Source organism: Bos grunniens, chromosome 14, assembly GCF_055505025.1.
Source record: "Bos grunniens cultivar Pamir isolate PY7600 chromosome 14, Bosgru_T2T1.0, whole genome shotgun sequence".
NCBI classification, from domain to species: Eukaryota; Metazoa; Chordata; class Mammalia; order Artiodactyla; family Bovidae; genus Bos; species Bos grunniens.
In genome coordinates this window covers 69,548,757-69,568,012 of record NC_141178.1, presented here as the reverse complement: position 1 = coordinate 69,568,012, position 19,256 = coordinate 69,548,757, and the positions used below count along the sequence as shown (strand labels likewise).

The following is a 19,256-nucleotide window of genomic DNA, read 5'->3' as shown; positions in this document are numbered from 1 at the left end:
TGTTGGATTGAATTTCCTGTGAGCATACCCTTACGTCACCACCACACCTATTAAAATTAGACATATAGTCTCTAAATTTTAATCCTATATGTCTATCGGTCTGTTCATTGGTCTTAAAATCTAATAGCTCATGTATATGCATTACTATACTAATAAATCTTCAGTCTGTCACATATTCACTCATTGTTCCTAAGCCAGTTTCTTATTCTCTCTCTGCTTGAGCTTCCTAATTCTTTAAATGGGAACAATAGCCTATATATTAGCTGTTGTAAGAGTGTAATTAATATAAGTAGAATATTTATAAGAGTATGGGGTACACAATAAAATGTATAAAACATCAATTATGACTGTGTCTATAAGAAAATATATAAAAATAAACCTTAAAGAAATGAGAAAACATGAGCTAAACAAATTTTATTTTAGTGTATTGATTAATGATATACAATTTTCTGCTTTTTGTAAAAGTATTACTAATATCACTAATTTTAGCAAAGAGGTATGATTGAACATATACCATGCTTTTTAAAGTCTGGATATAACAAGTTGTGATACAGTGATTTGATGGCCTGGTGATTTTGATGATTTTGATGGCCAAAATTTATTTTGGTTTTTTATTTTAATGACAGCCTCCTTGAAAAATACACTTCACAAAGAAACACAGGTCCTTATGAAAAAGCTTATCATATACAAGTCTTATTTTTGATCAATACATTCCATCTTCTATAATTGTAATCTCTTTTTTTACAAATTAAAAGAAGGTATATAATGCTTATATTTTTACAGATGATCTTAAAACCTACCTAAAGTCTTCACATGGACAGTTTTTTTAACAAATTAGAAAATTTATTTTCAAAGTATTATTAATATTGAAATATGAGAGTTTTACAGGTAAAATAAATCTGTCTTAATCTCAGGAACAAAAATCACATAGTGATGGAAGCATTCTTAAACATATGCTTTCGAAATTCTTTCTCCAAACCATGGATTTTCTTCAAAGGCCATTATTTTCTCATTTATTATCAAAAAGTATCACTTTCATTCAAAAAGATTGGCAAAGTGGGTATCTTTTGTTAAAAAAAAAAATGCTGCTAGATAACATATCACCAATAGCCTTTGATTTTAGCTCATGATACAGCTGAGAAAGAGTTCAAACCAGGAGGGGGCATACTTTTTTTCCATTTTCTCGCTCTTATTATTGGCTTGAATTATTAGGATCATCTTGACCAGCAGTTTCTTTGCAGAAAATATATTAAGTCACTTGTACATTTTAAGAGTGTTAATTTATCATCATCATATAGTGTAGAAATCCATTTCACCAAGAACATGTAATATACAACATGTCACTGTATGTTCAGAATGAGGTAGCTGCCACCAACTTTGAGTTACAGAGCTCCCATTCCTCTTGCAGACCATGTGACCCAGAATCATCCACCCTAGTGACTGAGTGATGGAGCCAGTATCAATCATATATTCAATACTAGCAAAGTTTAGTGTATTTCTATTTTCTCAAGATTAAAACCTAAATAGAAATTAAAGTTCTAATAACTAGTGGTTTGGTGGTAAAAAAAAAAAAAAATCTGTTTACCAATGCAGGAGACACCAGTTTGATCCCTTGATGAGCAAGATCCCCTGGAGAAGAAAATCACAAGCCACTCCAGTATTCTTGCCTGGGAAATCCAAGGGATAGAGGAGCCTGGCGGGCTATAGCCCATGGAGTTGCAAAGAGTCAGACCTGACTTAACAATGAAACAATAATAACAAAATATTTTCTTCAGGCACCTTAAAGGACAGCCTTGCACATCCCTAGAACGTACAACCTTATTTTGGAAATGACAGTACTAAGGTGTCTCATGGCAACAGTGACAGCACATGGTCACCAAAGAATAACAGGATTCCTTTTTTCCCCTCAGACCTCTATTCTTCCCTTTAAGGAGACTCAAGCACTCAGGGCTCTCTTCTTTCTGTTCTTCACTATCCTTAGTATCAAACTCAAATGTATTAACACACACACACTTTTAAACTCCATATCTCTCTTGTTTCACTCTTATATCTCTCCCCATCCCTCATGAATGTTCCTATTTCCCACTTTTTTTTTTTCTTTATCTGTGAACTGAAAAATTACTGAACTCATCACATGGACCACAGCCTGGTCTAACTCAGTGAAACTATGAGCCATGCCATGTACCCAAGATGGATGGGTCGTGGTGGAGAGTTCTGACAAAATGTCTGCCACTGGAGGAGGGAATGGCAAACCACTTCTGAATTCTTGCCTTGAGAACCCCATGAACAGTATGAAAAGGCAAAAAGATACAAGACTGAAAGATAAACTCCCCAGGTCGGTAGGTGCCCAATATGCTACTGGAAGAGTGGATAAATAACTCCAGAAAGAGTGAAGAGACGATCCAAAGCGAAAAAAATGCCCAGTTGTGGATGTGACTGGTGATGGAAGTTAAGTCCGATGCTGCAAAGAAGAATATTGCATAGGAACCTGGAATGTTAGGTCCGTGAATCAAAATAAAATTGGAAGTGGTTAAACAGGAGATGGCAAGAGTGAATATCAGCATTTTAGGAATCAGGGAACTAAAATGGACTGGAATGGGAAAATTTAATTCAGATGACCATTATTGCGGGGAGCGAGCTCCGCCTCTGGCAAAGGTCATGAGGAAGGAGGCTTGGCATACGCAAAGGCGGGATCAAGCCTCAGGAGTCTCCCTGGAAATTCTCGAGCAATCTACCCCCCAAACCAGAGTCTGCCTACTTTCTGCTTTGTGCTTTCACCTACACCTCTGACTTTACGGGGGGCTGTCCCCCACTACCTCTCTGAAAAAAGAGTTAGCTTATAGCTCCAGTTAATAATTCCTGGGTGTGACAGTGTTTCAACCTACAAACTCCCTTGGAAGTCCTCTAGCCTGCCTGAATAGGTTTTTCCGGCCACATGTGATTGCTCAGAGCCTCCAAACTGTGAGAGGCATGAGATGTTCTAAACTGTCTAAATACAGATTCCTTTGAGCAGTCAAAAGATTGATTAGAAATTGTATTGGTGAAGGGATTTTCACTTGTTGGGCCAATGTTTGCTGCTAAGTCTCCATATCCCTTACCTGCTGTGTCCCTGGCAGTGTATTGATTAATATAATTGGTGTAAATAGTAGCTTTAATGTTTGTAACCTGGGACCCTTGAATTAATTCTTTTTCTTGTTATAGCCCACCACACCTTTGCTCTGTAGGAATGCAACTTTATCTAATGCTTTTTGGAGGCTGGCGCCTGACTTTAGAATAATCACCTTTAGAGAAAAAGGCCTCCGGGCCAGAAGATGATGCAAATCACCTAAACTTTTGCATATGATAAGTTTGCAGGAAGAAAGCCTGGCTTACTGCATGACTCTACCCCTTCCCCCATTATCCTCTATGCATAACTTAAGGTATAAAAACTACTTTGGAAAATAAAGTGTGGGCCTTGTTCACCGAAACTTGGTCTCACCATGTCGTTCTTTCTCTTACCTTCTGGCTGAATTATTCAGCCTCTTTTCTCCACTGAATTTCTTCACTGAGCTATCCTCATTCTATTACTCTTTATATCCTTAATTAACGTTTAATTAAGCAGTTGTTTCCTGATCCTCGCCGACGCCGTCCCCGCTTCGAATACCCTGGATCAGCCGGGGCTGGTCCCCGGCACATTATGTCTACTACTGTGGGTTAGACTCCCTTAGACGAAATGGAGTAGCCCTTATAGTCAACAAAAGAGTCCAAAATGCAGTACTAGGGTGCAATCTCAAAAATTACAGGATTATCTCTGTTTGTTTCCAAGGCAAGTTTATTTCAGTTCAGTGGTGTCCAACTATTTGTAACCCCATGGACTGCAGCACGCCAGGCTTCCCTGTCCATCCCCAACTTCTGGAGCTTGCTCAAACTCATGTTTATCAAGTTGATGATGCCATCCAACCATCTCATCCTCTGTTGTCCCTTTCTCCTCCTGCCTTTGATCTTTCCCAGGATCAGGGTCTTTTTCAATGAATCTTTTCCAAGGCAAACCATTCAATATCACAGTAATCCAAGTCTATGCTCCAAACACTAATGCCGAAGAAACTGAAGTTGAATGGTTCTATGATAACCTGCAAGACCTCTAGAACTAACACCAAAAAAAGATGTCCATTTCATCATGGGAGACTGGAATGCAAAATAGGAAGTCAAGAGATACCTGGAGTAACAGGCAAGTTTGGCCTTGGAGTTCAAAATGAAGCAGGGCAAAGGCTAATAGAGTTTTGCCAAGAGAAAGCACTGGTAAACACCCTCTTCCAACAACACAAGAGACAACTCTACACAGGGACATCACCAAATGGTCAATACTGAAATCAGATTGATTATATATATTTTTTTCGCCCAAAGATGGAGAAGCTCTATAGAGTCAGCAAAAATAAGACCGGGAGCGGACTGTGGCTCAGATCACGAACTCCTTATTGAAAAATTCAGACTTAAATTGAAGAAAGTAGGGAAAACCACTAGACTATTCAGGTATGACCTAAATCAAATCCCTTAGAATTACACAGTGGAAGTGACAAATCGATTCAAGGGATTAGATCTGATAGACAGAGTACCTGAAGAACTACAGACAGAGGTTCATGACATTGGACAGGAGGCAGTGATCAAGATCATCTTCAAGAAAAAGAAATGCAAAAAGGCAAAATGTTTGTCTGAGGAGGTCTTACAAACTGAGAAAAGAAGAGAAATGAAAGGCAAAGGAGAAAAGGAAAGCTATAGAAAGGAGAGATAAGAAAGCCTTCCTCAGTGATCAATGCAAAGAAATAAATGAAAACAATAGAATGGGAAGGACTAGAGATCCCTTCAAGAACATTAGACATACCAAGGAACATTTCATGCAAAGATGGGCACAATAAAGGGCAGAAATGGTATGGACCTAAAAGGAGAAGATATTGAGAAGAGGTGGCAAGAATACACAGAAAAATTGTATGAAAAAGGTCTTAATGACCCAGAAAACCATGATGGCATGATCACTCACCTAGAGCCAGACATCCTGGAACGCAAAGTCAAGTGGGCCTTAGGAAGCATTACTATGAACAAAGCTAGTGGAGGTGATGGAATTCCAGTTGAGCTATTGCAAATCCTAAAAGGTAATGCTGTGAAAGTGCTGCACTCAATATTCCAGCAATTTGCAAAACTCAGAGTGGCCACAGGACTGGAAAAGGTCAGTTTTCATTCCAATCCCAAAGAAAGGTAATGCCAAAAAATGTTCAAACTATGACAGAAGTGCACTCATGTCACACGGTAGCAAAGCAATGCTCCAAATTTTCCAAACCACGCTTCAACAGTACGTGAACTGAGAACTTCCAGATTTCAAGCTGGGTTTAGAAAAGGCAGAGGAACCAGAGATCAAATGGCCAACATCCATTGGATCATAGCAAAAGCAGGAGAATTCCAGAAAAACATCTACTTCCACTTTATTGACTATGCCAAGGGCTTTGCATGTGTGGATCACAACAAACTGTGGATAATTCTTCAAGAGGTAGGAATACCAAACCACCTGACCTTCCTCCTGAGAAATCTGTATGCAGGTCAAGAAGCAACAGTTAGACCTGACATGGAACAATGGACTGGTTCCAAATTGGGAAAGGAGTATGTCACGGCTGCATATTGTCACCCTGCTTATTTACCTTACATGCAGAGTACATCTTGTGAAATGTAGGGCTGGATGAAACACAAGCTGGAATCAAGATAGGCAGGAGAAATACCAATAACCTCAGATATGCAGATGATACCACTCTAATGGCAGGAAGTCAGAGGAACTAAAGAGCCTCTTGATGAAAGTGAAAAAGGAGTGAAAAAGCTGGCTTAAATCTCAACATTCATAAAACTAAGGTCATAGCATCTGGTCCCATCACTTGCAGAGATGGGAAACAATGGAAACAGTGAGGGAGTTTATTTATGGGCTCCAAAAATCACTGAAGATGGTGACTGCAGCCCTGAAATTAAAAGATGTTTGGTCCTTGGAAGAAAAATCTATGACCAACATGCTGCTGCTAAGTCACTTCAGTCGTGTCTGACTCTGTGCGACCCCACAGACGGCAGCCCACCAGGCTTCCCTGTCCCTGGGATTCTTATTATTTTCTACATCAAGTATAGAAGATTTTCTGCATCAAGTATAGAAGATTTTCGACATCAAGAATAGAAAGTATCACTACTTTCTACTTGTTCAAGTGATGCTTTCACTTGACTTCACATTTCAGGTCACATTCTTTAATGGCTGGGACGGCGCGCAGGGCGCGGGCGGCTGCGACGGCGCGCAGGGCGTGGCCGAGAGGAGCTACCCCACGTCCGAGGTCAAGGGCAGAAGCCTGGAGGACCCCATTCCCGAGGGGCCGCAGCGAAGAGGAGTTACCCCATATCAGAGGTCTGGGGCAGCGTCCCAGAGTGCCAGGCGGCGACGGCGCAGTAAGGGCCGGGAGGAGCTTCCCCGCGTCCGCGGTCGGGGGCGGCGGCAGGGAGGAGCTACCCCTCGTCGGAGGCCAGGGGCGGCGGCCGGGAGGAGTTTCCCCGCGTCCGAGGCCAGGGGCGGCGGCCGGGAGGAGTTTCCCCGCGTCCGAGGCCAGGGGCGGCGGCCGGGAGGAGCTACCCAGTCCGAGGCCAGGGACGGAGTCTGGGAGGAGCTACCCAGTCCGAGGCCAGGGGCGGCGTCTGGGAGGGGCAGCCCCATATCCAAGGCGCGCTGGCTGCACGGGCGCCGGAGGGCCAAAGGAGCTCTTCCACGTTCAAGGTCGGGAGGGGTGGCGGTGCGGAGATACCAGTCGTCCAAGTAAGGAGCAGCGGCTGCGCTTTGTTGGAGGAACCCTGAAGAGATACCCCACCTCCAAGGTAAGAGAAACCCACGTAAACTTAGACTGCTCTGGTCCAAAGATGGAGTTCAAAGTAATCTGTACAGAGGACATAACTGAAGGAGATCTTTATTATTTAGAGCTTTATAGTGAAAAGATCATTTAAATAACTTCATAGAGAACAATACCACTATTTACCAGTAAATAGTGAAAAACTTAAAAGGAAATAAGTAATTATAGTTATCTGTATCTTATATTTAAAGCAATTTATATTCCAATTCCAACTGGCCACTAATTCTTAGAATGAACAAAGAATTAATTTCTGGTTGTTGCTGTTACCATATACCCAGTGAATCTGTGCACTAGTCTCTGAGAATCTACAGTCTGTCTTACTTTCTGAAAAATTGTATAAATGCATATTTATTTTTTAATCTTTTAGTCATCACAAAGTGGTTTTTTTTTTTTTTTAACAAATCATTGGTATATTGATTTGAATCTTGTGTCGTCTTTTATACACAAACCTAATACATAGTAAAAAAAAGTCTGTCTTGGACTCTTTATCGTGGAGTGACACTTTAAAGACTCTTTTGGCAAGCAATCTGCATGCAAGGTCATTTAGATTTCTGTCATTGTTTCCTTTGAACTATCTTTTTGATATTAAAAAAATTGTGGTAAAATACACCTAATGTAAAATGTATTAATATCATCTAAATCATTTTCAAGTGTGCAGTTCAATAGTATTAAGTTTGTTTACATTTATGTGCAACCAATCTCCAGAATTTTTTAAACTTGCAGAGTGAAACTCTATAACCATTAAACAATGCTCCATGTCTACTTCTTCTTAGTTCCTAGAAACCACCATTGCCATATTTTCTTTCTTTTTTCTTTTTTTACTTTTTGCCCCTGCTGCAAGGCATGTGGGAACTTAACTCCCTGACCAGGGGTTGAATCTGTGCTCCCTGTAGTGGAAGGGCAGAGTCTTAACTGTTGGACTGCTAGGGAAGTCCCATTGTATTATATTTTCTATTTCTCTGGGTTTGAGTACCTAGATACTTCCTATAGGTGTAATCAATCACACAGTATTTGTCTTTTTCTTACGGGATTATTTTAGTATTATGTCTTTTAGGTTTATACAGGTTATAGGACATGCCAGAATTTTCTTTTTTATGTCTCAGTGATATTCTGTTGTATACATGCATCACATTTTGTTTATCCAATCATCTATCAGTGGACCTTTGAGTTCGTTCCACCTTTGGGCTTCTGCCCAACTAAGCCCGAGGGCCACAACTGCTGAGCCTGTGTGCTCCGGCGCCCATATGCTGAAACTACTGAGCCCACACAGTGTATCTAGAGAGTATTCCCCACTTGCAGCAACTAGAGAAAGCCCATGCCCAGAAACAAAGACCCAGCACAGCCGTAAACATAAAAACAGTGCCCAAGGGTTCCAGCTTTTTCACATCCTTGTCAATGGTTGTTTCTTTTCTTTTCTTTTTATAGTAACCACTTCAATGGGTATGAGCTGGATATCTGTGGTTTTGATTTGCATTTCTCTAATGACTAGAGATGTTGTCTATCTTTTTGTATGCTTCTTGGCCATTCATTTATCTTCTTTGGAGAAATGTTTTTTCAAGTTCTTTGCTCATTTTTGATCAGGTTGTTTTTGTTTCTGTTGTTGAATCTTAGAAGTTGTCTGTATATTCTGGATTGTGACTCATTGTCAGATACATTGTTAGCAAATATTTCCTTCTGTTCCATGGGTTATCTTTTCATTCTGTTGTGTCCTTGACGCACAAGTTTTACATTTTGGTGTAGTTCAATTTATCTCTTTTAACTTTGTGTATGCTTTTGGTGTCCTGTCTTACAGAGTTCAGACCATGCTACACTAAAATATGACCCCTTGGCATTTTAAGTTGAAGGACTTTGAGAAAACAGCAGTAGCAGGAAGGTTACTTTGACCCTCTGCTCACCCTTCACCTCTGAAGTAGGTCATAATACTCTTTAAGTGAGAAGTGCTTTCTCTATAGATGGCAAAGGTGCATCCTCATCTCCAAAGACAAAAGAATGCCAGAAAGACTCCAAATAGGCTGTTTCCCTCAGTATACTACATTTACCTCTGCTCTTTGCCATATTATATTTCTCCATGACTATCTCCTCTTCATCAAATCTAGTGTAAAAATTTTCAGGTTTCACTGTTTCTTTCAGATCTTGATTTTCTTGTAAAGGCTCCCATGTTAAGACTTATATTAAATACATTTATAATTTTCTCCTATGTTTTGTCTTATTCAATTTTCAAAGCCAGCCAGGGATTACTAAGAAGGTGGAGTAAAAAAGAAATTCACCTAAATTTCTAAGAAATTACAGTGAAATATGTCACGAAGGTTTTCTTCTGTCTTTTAAGACTTTTATAGATTTAGGTCTTGCATTTAGATCTTGATCTGTTTTCAGTTCCTTTTTGTGTATTGTGGAAGGTAAGGGTACAACTTGTTCTTTTGCATGTGGATATCTAGTTTGCCCACAACCCTTTGTTGAAAATGCTGTCTTTTTTCTCACTGAATGGGCTTGGCTTCCTTATCAGGAATCATTTGCCTATGATTGTGAGGGTTTATTTCTGGGCTCTCTATTCTATTCCATTGTTCTGCCTGCATTTATGAAAATACTACACTTTTGATTACAGTGTGAAAGCGGGATAATCACTCAGTTGTGTCCGACTTTTTGCTGCCCATAGACTATAGCCCTCCAGGCTCCTCTGTCCATGGGATTTCCCAGGCAAGAATACTGGAGTGGGCAGCCATTCTGTTCTCTAGGGGATCTTGTCGACCAAGGGATTGAACCGTGGTCTCTTGCATTGCAAGCACATTCTTCACTGTCTGAGCCACCATGGAAGCTTTGCAAGAAGCTTGAAATCAGAAAGTGTGATACCTTTAACCTTGTTCTTTTTCAAGATTGTTTGGCTATTCAAGCTCTCCAGGTTTACTGTTATGACACAGTTACAAAGAGGACAAAATCTGTAAAACATTTGTGAAGGTTCATCAGTTTTTTCTAAGAATCTTTCTTAATTTTTTGATACTGAAATCAGTGTGAAGTCTTTGAAGTATCTGTCGTGTCATCATCCCTGTAAATTTATCTTCATTTGTTCACGGAAGTAACTCTTCCATATGAGTGCCTTTCTAAGTGTCTGAACTGTGCTTTGATATCATGAAATCCTGCATCTTTTACAAGATGTACAATTCTTTCCTGAAATGGATTTGCTCTTATATTTCGTGGTGCTAACAGATGTATGCATGTGCTAAGCAGTGTATGCTGCCTCAGTTGTCTCAGTACATTAGCAGATCTGTGTGTTAAGTGGGGAGGGATCTTAAAAGTAGACTAACTGTTATAAATTGTCAGTTGTGTAGTGAATCTTTTTTACAGAATTAACCTTTGCGAGTTTGGGGTTTATGATGGTAAGTACTCAAATAAAGGTAAGTTGTCATTGTTCAGGCTATGAGAATGGATATGTTCTTGAGAATAAAGTGCTTTGAGAGAGCTGGATAGAAAACCAAAGTGCTCAGAAGTCCACTGGCTTTTAGAGAGTTGAGGGCAAAAACATTGAGCATTCATTCCTGGGGAATGAGTTCTCAAGGAATTATGAAAAGAATTTGACTAATTAAATAAAAATTGGTATTAAATAAAGAATTTCAGATTAGTTTCTCAGGAAGAATGATTACCAAGGAAAGAGAAATATGGGATGTGGTGTAATCCTGTAAGAAAGAAAGAGGGAAAAAGGATGATAGATGGAAAAGGACCTTGGGTTTCAATTTCTTTTAGAATAAAATGGAGGTAAGAGATGTGTCTCCCATTGGGCTCCCATCATCACACATGTTATTTTAACACACAGATTTTTGCAGAGAGACAATTAGAGACCATACACAGCTTTTCAGTTTTGAATTTATATTGAACACTACTGTCTCTCCATGTTTCCTGTCCCGTGAACTACTCCTGCAGGGCTTTTATCACAGCTGGCATCCACCCACCTTGACGTGCGTAACAGCTGAGAGTATTTCCCCTCGGAACTACCTGCAATTTAATGAGGGATCCTTGACATTTAGTAGAACCATATACAAAACAAAAGTTATAAATATATATGGAGGCATTTCAAGCATATGTATAAAGCCATATTGTTTTATTCATTCTCTACTTGTTTCTATTGAGGGTGTTTATTGAGTTTTGTGCTCATCACGGTATTAGACTGAGAACACGAAAATTAACCAGTCCTTAAGAAGTTTGCCATCTAAGTTCTCAACCAGGAGGCATAATAGTTTGTTCTCCATGTTTGAACATATCTGGGGACAGTTTGGTTTATTCCAGTGACTTGAGGGACGTTACTGGTATTTAGTGGGCAGAAACACTCTAGAAAAGATTTGCATAGAGCAGAATCATCCAGCCCTAAGCAATGGTGTCTCCACTGATAAACAAATGCTAGAAAAAGTATAATACTTGTAGCAATGATTTATTATACCGCACTGTCTTAAGCTTACCTTACCTGCCTTGTTTAATTTAACTTCACCTTGACATTTTGGGCTTCCCTTATGGCTCAGCTGGTAAAGATTCCGCCACAATGCGGGAGACCTGGGTTCAATCCCTGGGTTGGGAAAATCCCCTGGAGAAGGGAATGGCAACCCACTCCAGTATTCTGGCCTAGAGTGTTCCATGGTCACGACTCAGTCGGACACAACTGAGCAACTTTCACTTTCACTTGACACTTCGGAGTAAATACTATCTCCACTTTTTTGAATAGCTGAAAGGATAAACAAGTCTTTCATGGCTATGCTGCTAATTAGATGGTAGATGTTAAACAATGTTATAGATTAGACCCCAGGACCTATAATTTTAATGACAATTAAATAATTTATTATTATATTATTATTTGAATAATTTAATAACAATTTTAATAACTGGCACATAGAGCTTCTTAAGGTAGAGGTAAAACAGAACATGAATATCTGCATGCATGAGAATGCAGAACATGCGTGAGCAAACCCAGAGGGCACAGACTATGATTCATTCATCTCTCTTCCTTCTGCCTAGTGCAAGGACTGCCAAAATTCCTCTCCTCTACCCGTCATTTTATTTAGTTCAATAGACTTTAAAAATGATCCACATCAAAAAAATTTTAAAAACGCCACACATCAGGGTCCCTCCCCATAGGGGAAGGAGAGAGCCCAGCTCCTGCAGGATATTCAGGAAAGTCATCCGCACAGGAGCCTGACCACACCACACACTGGCTGGTTCACAGGACTTATTATCCTATCCTAGACGTCCCGGTCCTTTTAGCCCTAGCGCAGGGACCAAAAGTTTCCTTTGCCCCTTCTGAAAATATTAGGTAATGTCAGTGCAGGGGGATAATACACTCTTTCTGCATGTCTGGCCTGCAGTGCAGGGCAGCAATATTTGCTCTTGGGAATGATTGCACTAATTCTTAGGTCATTAACGCTAAGTACTACATGACTACACACTTCTCTAACGAGAGAGAACGCAAAGCAGTGCAATACGTATTTTTGGAGCATAAAGTTTAGTAAGACTTAACCAAGAGAAAACCAAGGAGTTGGCAATAAGTATCGCCTCCCCCACCAACATGAAAGACAGAAGTGTGGAGGATGGGGGACATGCCCCAGGGGACAGTCCAGTCTCTGAAGTTTCACCCAGCAGGGGAGGAGGGGCAGCCAGGCCAGGGTGGTGCCTCTTCTGGTCGCCCAGACCACTCCAGAGCATCATCTGAGCTGGCCAGGGTTTTCTATAGGAGGCTTTTCTGAAGGCGGTGGAGGTGCTGGATTTGAATCCCATCATCCGGGTGGGAACATGACCAGGTCTCAGGGAGCTTGGCAGGTCATCCATTGGCTGTTTCTTGTATCACTTTATTATTAGCCCTCATGCTGGGCAGCCCACAGTAAAGATATTTAGGTAGACATCTCCAGATATTCCCAGCCACCCCCTTCTTTTTCTGGGTGAGGCCAGAGGGAGTGACTGGGGACATATTCTCAGGCTGCCCAACAAGGGTGGAGCTTCCCACATCAGGCACGTCCGGGAGGCAGTGGATTCCTTCTGGGACTTTACCACCGATGTCATGGGTGCCATTGGTGTTGGAGGTGTCACAGGTGCCATGAGTGCCATCTGTGTCACGGGTGCCCCTGATGTCACGGGTGTCTCTGGTGTCCCTGGTGAGGCAGGTGTCACTGGTGACTCTGCTGTTACAGGTATCGCAGGTACCACGGGTGTCATCTATATTGCAGGCCCCAGTGGTGTCCTGGGTGCTTAGGGCGTCACAGGTGAAGCTGGTACTTCTGGTATCGCAGCTGTCGCAGGTGCTGATGGTGTCGCAGGTGCTGATGGTGTCACGGGTGTCCCTGGTGCCACGGGTAACGCTGGTATCACGGGTGTGGCTGCTGTCACGCCTGCTGCAGGTGTCGCAGGTGAGCCTGGTCCCGCACGTGTCGTGGAGGTCACCAGCGTGATTGGTGGCTCAGGGGCTGCTGTCATCGCGGGTGTTGCAAGTGGTGGGGGCTGGGCTGGGCGTGACGGTCCTCGCTTCCGGGCAGGGTTGGGGAGTGGCAGGCTCTCTGGTCTTCTCCCTTGACTCCTGGTTTTCCTGCTGCTGAATGGTCTCCCAAAGCCAGGCAGGAATAAGCATGGACATCTCAGGGCTGGGGGCAGGCTTATGTTCTTGGCTGCTGAGGTTGGAGGTCATGGCCGGCCTCACAGTGATGGTGTGGGCCCTCACCTTGGGTTCATTCACGTCACTGCCGCTGCTTATGTCTAAGCCCTGGAGTTGGTCCCTGCACCAGCCAGTATCATCTCCACTGTCACCCCAGGGTGCTCTTCACAGGCTGGCAGGAGTGACTTCTGGCCCACTTTCAGCCATGGATGCCGCCAAACATCTTCTAATGTACCTCTGTTGGTAGGTGAGTGTTAGCATTATTTCTAGAAGTCTGTTATCTCATTAGATATTTGGGCACATGGTACTGCCCCCTAAGCACAGGCTGCCACAGCTCCCAGAAATCTTGTCCCCTGAAGACGAGGGATCCAGTTACCATGGTGTATAGGACGCCGCCACGGTTCCACACATCCAGCTCTGGGCCTGTGTAAGGCCTCCCCAGGAAGAGTTCTGGGGCCATGAACTGGGGCCGCAGATAGTGTCTAGCTTCTTTCCTGGGGGCCACTGGTCGCTAAGGCCGAAGTCGGAGATCTTGACGTTGTTTTTGGCATCGAGGAGGAGGTTGCCCAGCTTCAAGTCCCAGTGCACCTCGCCCCCTTGTGGCAGTGCTGCAGAGCCGAGACCACCTGGCGGAAGAGGCCTCGGACCTCCCCATCCGTCCTGCGGCCTCTGGCCTCCAAGTGGGTGAACACATCTCCCCCGCTGAGGTACTCCTATAGTATAAACAGAGTCTCCAGTATCAATCACTTCCAGGAATTTGACAATATTTGGGTGGTTTAAGATTCTCATGCTGTTAACCTCTGAAAACAGTTCCATTAGGCTGGAGGAGCTCTGATTTGTCTTGTTAATGGCGTTGATAGATACCTCTCCCCTGGTCAGAACATGCTGGGCCAACTTCACCTCGGCGATGTGGCCTTCACCAATTGTCTGAAATATCTCATAATAATCAATATGAGCAATCTTGTTAGCGGAGATGGCCATGAGGTCTTGCATCCGTAACTATACTAAATACCACTAAGCTATACTAATTACCTAACTATGCTAACTATACCACTAAGTATACTCACTACCACTAAGCCCTCACTAAGAATCCTAACTGTTCTAGCAATACTGCATATGCAAACAGTGCTATACAACTATATTAATGCTCACTACTGTGCTAACAGTGCTAACACTAACTATGCTAATAAAGTATTAACTATACAAACTTTTGCTAAGTATACCAATGGTACTAACAGTGCTAACACTAACTATACTATCTATGCTAACAATATTATCTATACCAAATATTCTAACTATATCAATGATACTCTCTCTACTAATACTAGCTACACTAACTAAAAAAAATAAGATAAAATGAGAAAAAGAACTAAGGGGGAAAATGGGAAAAAACAAAAAAAAATGAGGAGAAACTAGAAATGAAAGAAAAAAAATGATCAGACACAAATTTAAAAAATGAGAAAATAACAAAGGAAAAAAAGAAAAAGAAAAAAGAGAGTAAAAGGAAAAAAATCAACAAAATCACAAAATCACGGACAAAAGCTCGCTAACTGTAGGTCCAGCCATCAGGTCACCAAAATCAGCTTCCTGGGCTCTGTGGACAAAATCTGCACCCAGCTGGGGGTCTTATAAAGGGTGTTTTGTGAGTTTCATCACAGTGATTCCCTGTGCGGTCAGAGCAAGCAACAGACCAATCATGGCTAGGGATAAACCCAGGGGTTTTCTCCCTTTTCAGGTTGAAGGCCCCTTTACATTTAGGAAAAAGGTCCCAAGGAGATTTTTCTTTTAATATATTAGAGACTGGCATTCCCTTTGATAGAAATTAAAACCTGTAGGAGGCTTCAGCAACTTTTTCATTTCTAGTTTGAATAATTAATAATAATTTAAAGGACCTCATCGGAGAAGGCAATGGCAACCCAGTCCAGTACTCTTGCCTGGAAAATCCCATGGACAGAGGAGCCTGGTAGGCTGTAGTCCATGGGGTCACGAAGAGTCAGACACAACTGAGCGACTTCACTTTCACTTTTCACTTTCATGCATTGGAGAAGGAAATGGCAACCCAGTCCAGTGTTCTTGCCTGGAGAACCCCAGGGATGGCGGAGCCTGGTGGGCTGCCGTCTATGGGGTCGCACAGAGTCAGACGCGACTGAAGCGACTTAGTAGTAGTAGTAGTAGTAGTAGTAGTAGTAGTAAAGGATCTCATAATGTCTACACTTGAAATATTCAGTTCTTTTTCCTTAATCTCTGGTCGCAAAGTGATGATTTAACTGACTTGATGAAACTGTAGGAGAATGTCCTATTGTGTGAGACACTAGTAAAGCACATTATTAATGTTTATGAAGCTGAGAGAAGATTTTCCAGGAGGATCAAGAGCAGATTTCTCATCGGGAGCCTCAGAAGTCAGATGACATGGGTCAGTGTCTTTGAAACGTTGAAGGAAAGAAGCTGTTAACCAAGAATCCTATGTTTAGCAAAACTGTCCTTCGAAAATGAAACAGTGATTAAGGCATTCCCAGTTCATGAGAGGTGCGAGCATTCTCCACCACCCGACCTTCCTGAGCAGGGAGTCCTTCAGGTTGGAATGAAAGATCCTCAACAGTAACTCTAAGCCTTATGAAGAGATGAAGATCTCTGGTAAAAGGAGATAAATGGATGATTAGAAAAACTAGTGCTACACTGCTATAATTAAAATGGATAACCCGCAAGGACCTACTGTATAGCCCAAGGAATTCCACTCAATGATATGTGGCAGCCTGGATGGGAGAGGAGTTTGGGGGAGAATGGATACATGTGTGTGTATGGCTGAATCCCTTTTCCGGCCATCTGAAATTATCACAGTATTGTCAATCAGCTGTGTTATTGTTGTTCAGTCATCTAGTCATGTCCCGCTCTGCAACCCCATGGACTACAGCACTCCAGGCCTCCCTGTCTATCACCAACTCTCAGAGTTTACTTCAACTATTGTATCAGTGATGCCATCCAACCATCACATCCTCTGATGCCCTCTTCTCCTTCTGCCCTCATCTTTCCTAGCATCAGTGGCTTTTCCAATGAGTTGGCTGTTTGCATCAGGTGACCAAAATACTGGAGCTTCAGCTTCAGCATCAGTCCGTCCAATGAAAGTTCAGGGTTGATTTTCCTTAGGATTGAATAGTTTGATCTCCTGGCTGTCCATAGGACTCTCAGGAGTCTTCTGCAGCACCATAGTTCAAGGACATCAGTTCTTTGGTGCTCTTCCTTCTTTCAGTCCAGGTCTCACAAACTTTGGGAAGAGCAGAGCCTTTACTATATGGACCTTTGGTGGCAGAGTAACGTCTCTGCTTTTCAACACACTGTCTAGATAAAAAGATATGACCCTGAAAGATGAGTATAAAATTAGAAGCTTAGAAAAAAGAAATTGAAAAGCTAGTACTATTGTAACTGATTTGTAGCTCCACTTTTTGTTTTTAATTTGAGACTAACATATAGCAACCATTTCTAATACTTTTTGTTTGTTTGTTTACTTTGGGGGAGAAATGTGATTGGTCTCTAAAATGGTCTCTAAAATTGGTCTCTCAAAGATAGCATTTGGAAATCTTTGTCCTCCAATATGAAGGTAAACCAGGGTCAGGTCCCTTTGAATGAAGCAGCTAAATAGCAGAAGCTACAAAATAAACTCATGTGAGGCAGTAACATTACAAGCAGGCTTCAAGAAAAGGAACTGAGGAACACTAGTAATAGGTGCAGAAAAGTCTCAGAACCGGAATTCCAGATACTGCCTGAATAATATTACAGTACAAAATATCTTGGAAAAATTAAGAAATGTGTAGAACCTTGTATTAGTAAATCTGTGTGCATATGTGCCAAGTTGCTTCAGTTGTGTCCAACTCTGCAACGCTTTGGACTGTAGCCCGCCAGGCTCCTCTGTCCATGGGATTCTCCAGGCAAGAATACTGGAGTATGTTGCCATGCCCTCCCTCCAGGGTATCTTCCCAGCCCAGGAATTGAACCAGCATCTCTTGTGTCTCCTGCGTTGGCAGGCAGGTTCTTTACCACTAGTGCCACCTACTAAGCCCTAATAAGCAGGGTACCATAACAGAAAAGCACACACTTTGTGCCTTAAACAGCAGAAATTAATATTTTTTCACAGTTCTAGAGGGTTGAAGTCCACAATCAAGATTTTTGTCAAGGTTGGTTTGGATCAGACTTACTGTCTTGTAGACAGCCACCTCCTATTGTTGTTGTTGGTCAGTCGCTGAGTCATGTCCAACTCCTCTGCAACCCCATGGACAGGACTGTAGCCCCCCAGGCCCCTCTGTCACGTCCTCACATAACCTCTTCTCTGTGTACACATAAAGACAGAGTGTTCTGGTGTCTCTTCCTCTCTTTGTAAGGACACTTCCTATTGGATTAAGGCCCCACCCTTTGGCCTCTTTTAACTACTAACCTCCTTATAGACCCTATCTCCAAATACAGTCAAATTAGTGGTTAGGGCTTCAGTATATACATTTTGAGGGGGAACAGTTTGGTCTATACATTCCATCTTTTGTCCACCCCCGCCCAGATTCATGTCCTTGTCATGTGCTATTAAAATACACTCACCTCATCTGGACATCCCTAGAAGTCTTAAGCCATTCCAACATCGATTCCAAGTCCAAAGTGTCATTAAAATGTCACCTGATCAGGTATGGGTGAGAAGTGATGCACAAAATTAACCCTCACAGAACCCATAAAGAAAAATATAACACATTGTTGAAAAACAAATAACAGAAAAGTTGAACAAGTAAAGGTATTCTCAGTGCTATAAAGGAGTCCAGTCCCTTAAATGAACGGGAACATGTACCTCCAATTCAGATTGCTGTGGAATTCTTTCTTTCAGAACTTAAGATAACTTTGACATTCATATGGGAGAATGAGTGAGGACAAGAGATTTTGAGAAAAACGGATTATTACAAGTATAGAAAGACTTTCCTTTTCTGATTTCAAAGTGTCCAGCAAAGCTGTTGTAGGTAAAATAGTGCAGCATCAGTGCAGAATAGACATAGGTCGTGGAGTATAATTAGATACAGAAACAGATCCATGTTAAATGAGTGAAGTTCAAAAGAAGTTAATCATAGAGGGAGGAAGAGTTTTAAAAAATGAACAGTATTAAACCAGAGAAAGGTTTTTTATGGACATTAAAGAAGACCTAAATAAATGAAAAGGCATCATATACTGATAGATCACAAACTTAGTATTATTCACATGACAGCAAATTGATCTACAGATTCAACACAATCCCAGCATCTTTGCAGAAATTGATGAGCTGATCCTAACATTCTTATGGAAATACAGAGACCCAGGATAGCCAAAACAATTTAGAAAAAGAACAAAGTTGGAGGACTCAGACTTCTCAATTTCAAAAGACATTACATAGCTGTAAAAACCAGAACAGTATGGTACTAATGTGGGCTTCCCTGGTGGCTCAGTGGTAAAGAACCCAGCTGCCAATGCAGGAGATATGGGTTTGATCCCTAGCTTGGGAAGATTCTTGGAGAAGAAAATGGCAACCCACTCCAGTATTCTCCAGCCTGGGAAACTGCATGGGCAGAGGAGCCTGGTGGGCTACAGTCTATGGGCTCACAAAGAGTTGGACATGACGTAATGATGAAACAACAGCAATAAGACCATTTTGGGATTTTGGATATGTATGTATTTCACTTCTTATTTTGAAAGAATTTAGAACTTATAGAAACTGGAAAAATAATACAAAAGTCTGACAT

General features: G+C 41.8%; 1 protein-coding gene and 1 pseudogene across 44 annotated transcripts in view; one reads left to right on the top strand and one right to left on the bottom strand.

Annotated features, from left to right (window-relative positions):
- The first annotated feature begins 6,175 nt into the window (after positions 1 to 6,175).
- LOC147359629 (uncharacterized) overlaps positions 6,176 to 19,256 on the top strand; it is a 675,420-nt gene continuing 662,339 nt past the window's right edge. For 12 of the 44 annotated variants that reach the window (XR_015141005.1, XR_015140998.1, XR_015141000.1 and 9 more), the window contains exon 1: positions 6,686 to 6,864. Coding sequence is in view for 32 of the 44 variants with exons in the window: in XM_086337315.1 (XP_086193441.1) it covers positions 6,213 to 6,444; positions 6,767 to 6,864 (330 nt within the window). In the remaining 12 variants the exon portion in view is untranslated. Of the gene's footprint in view, positions 6,445 to 6,685; positions 6,865 to 19,256 lie in introns of those variants that run through there. The other 32 variants (XM_086337305.1, XM_086337304.1, XM_086337303.1 and 29 more) reach the window with 10 other exon arrangements.
- Positions 12,464 to 14,646, bottom strand: LOC147359644 (serine/threonine-protein kinase MARK2-like; annotated as a pseudogene).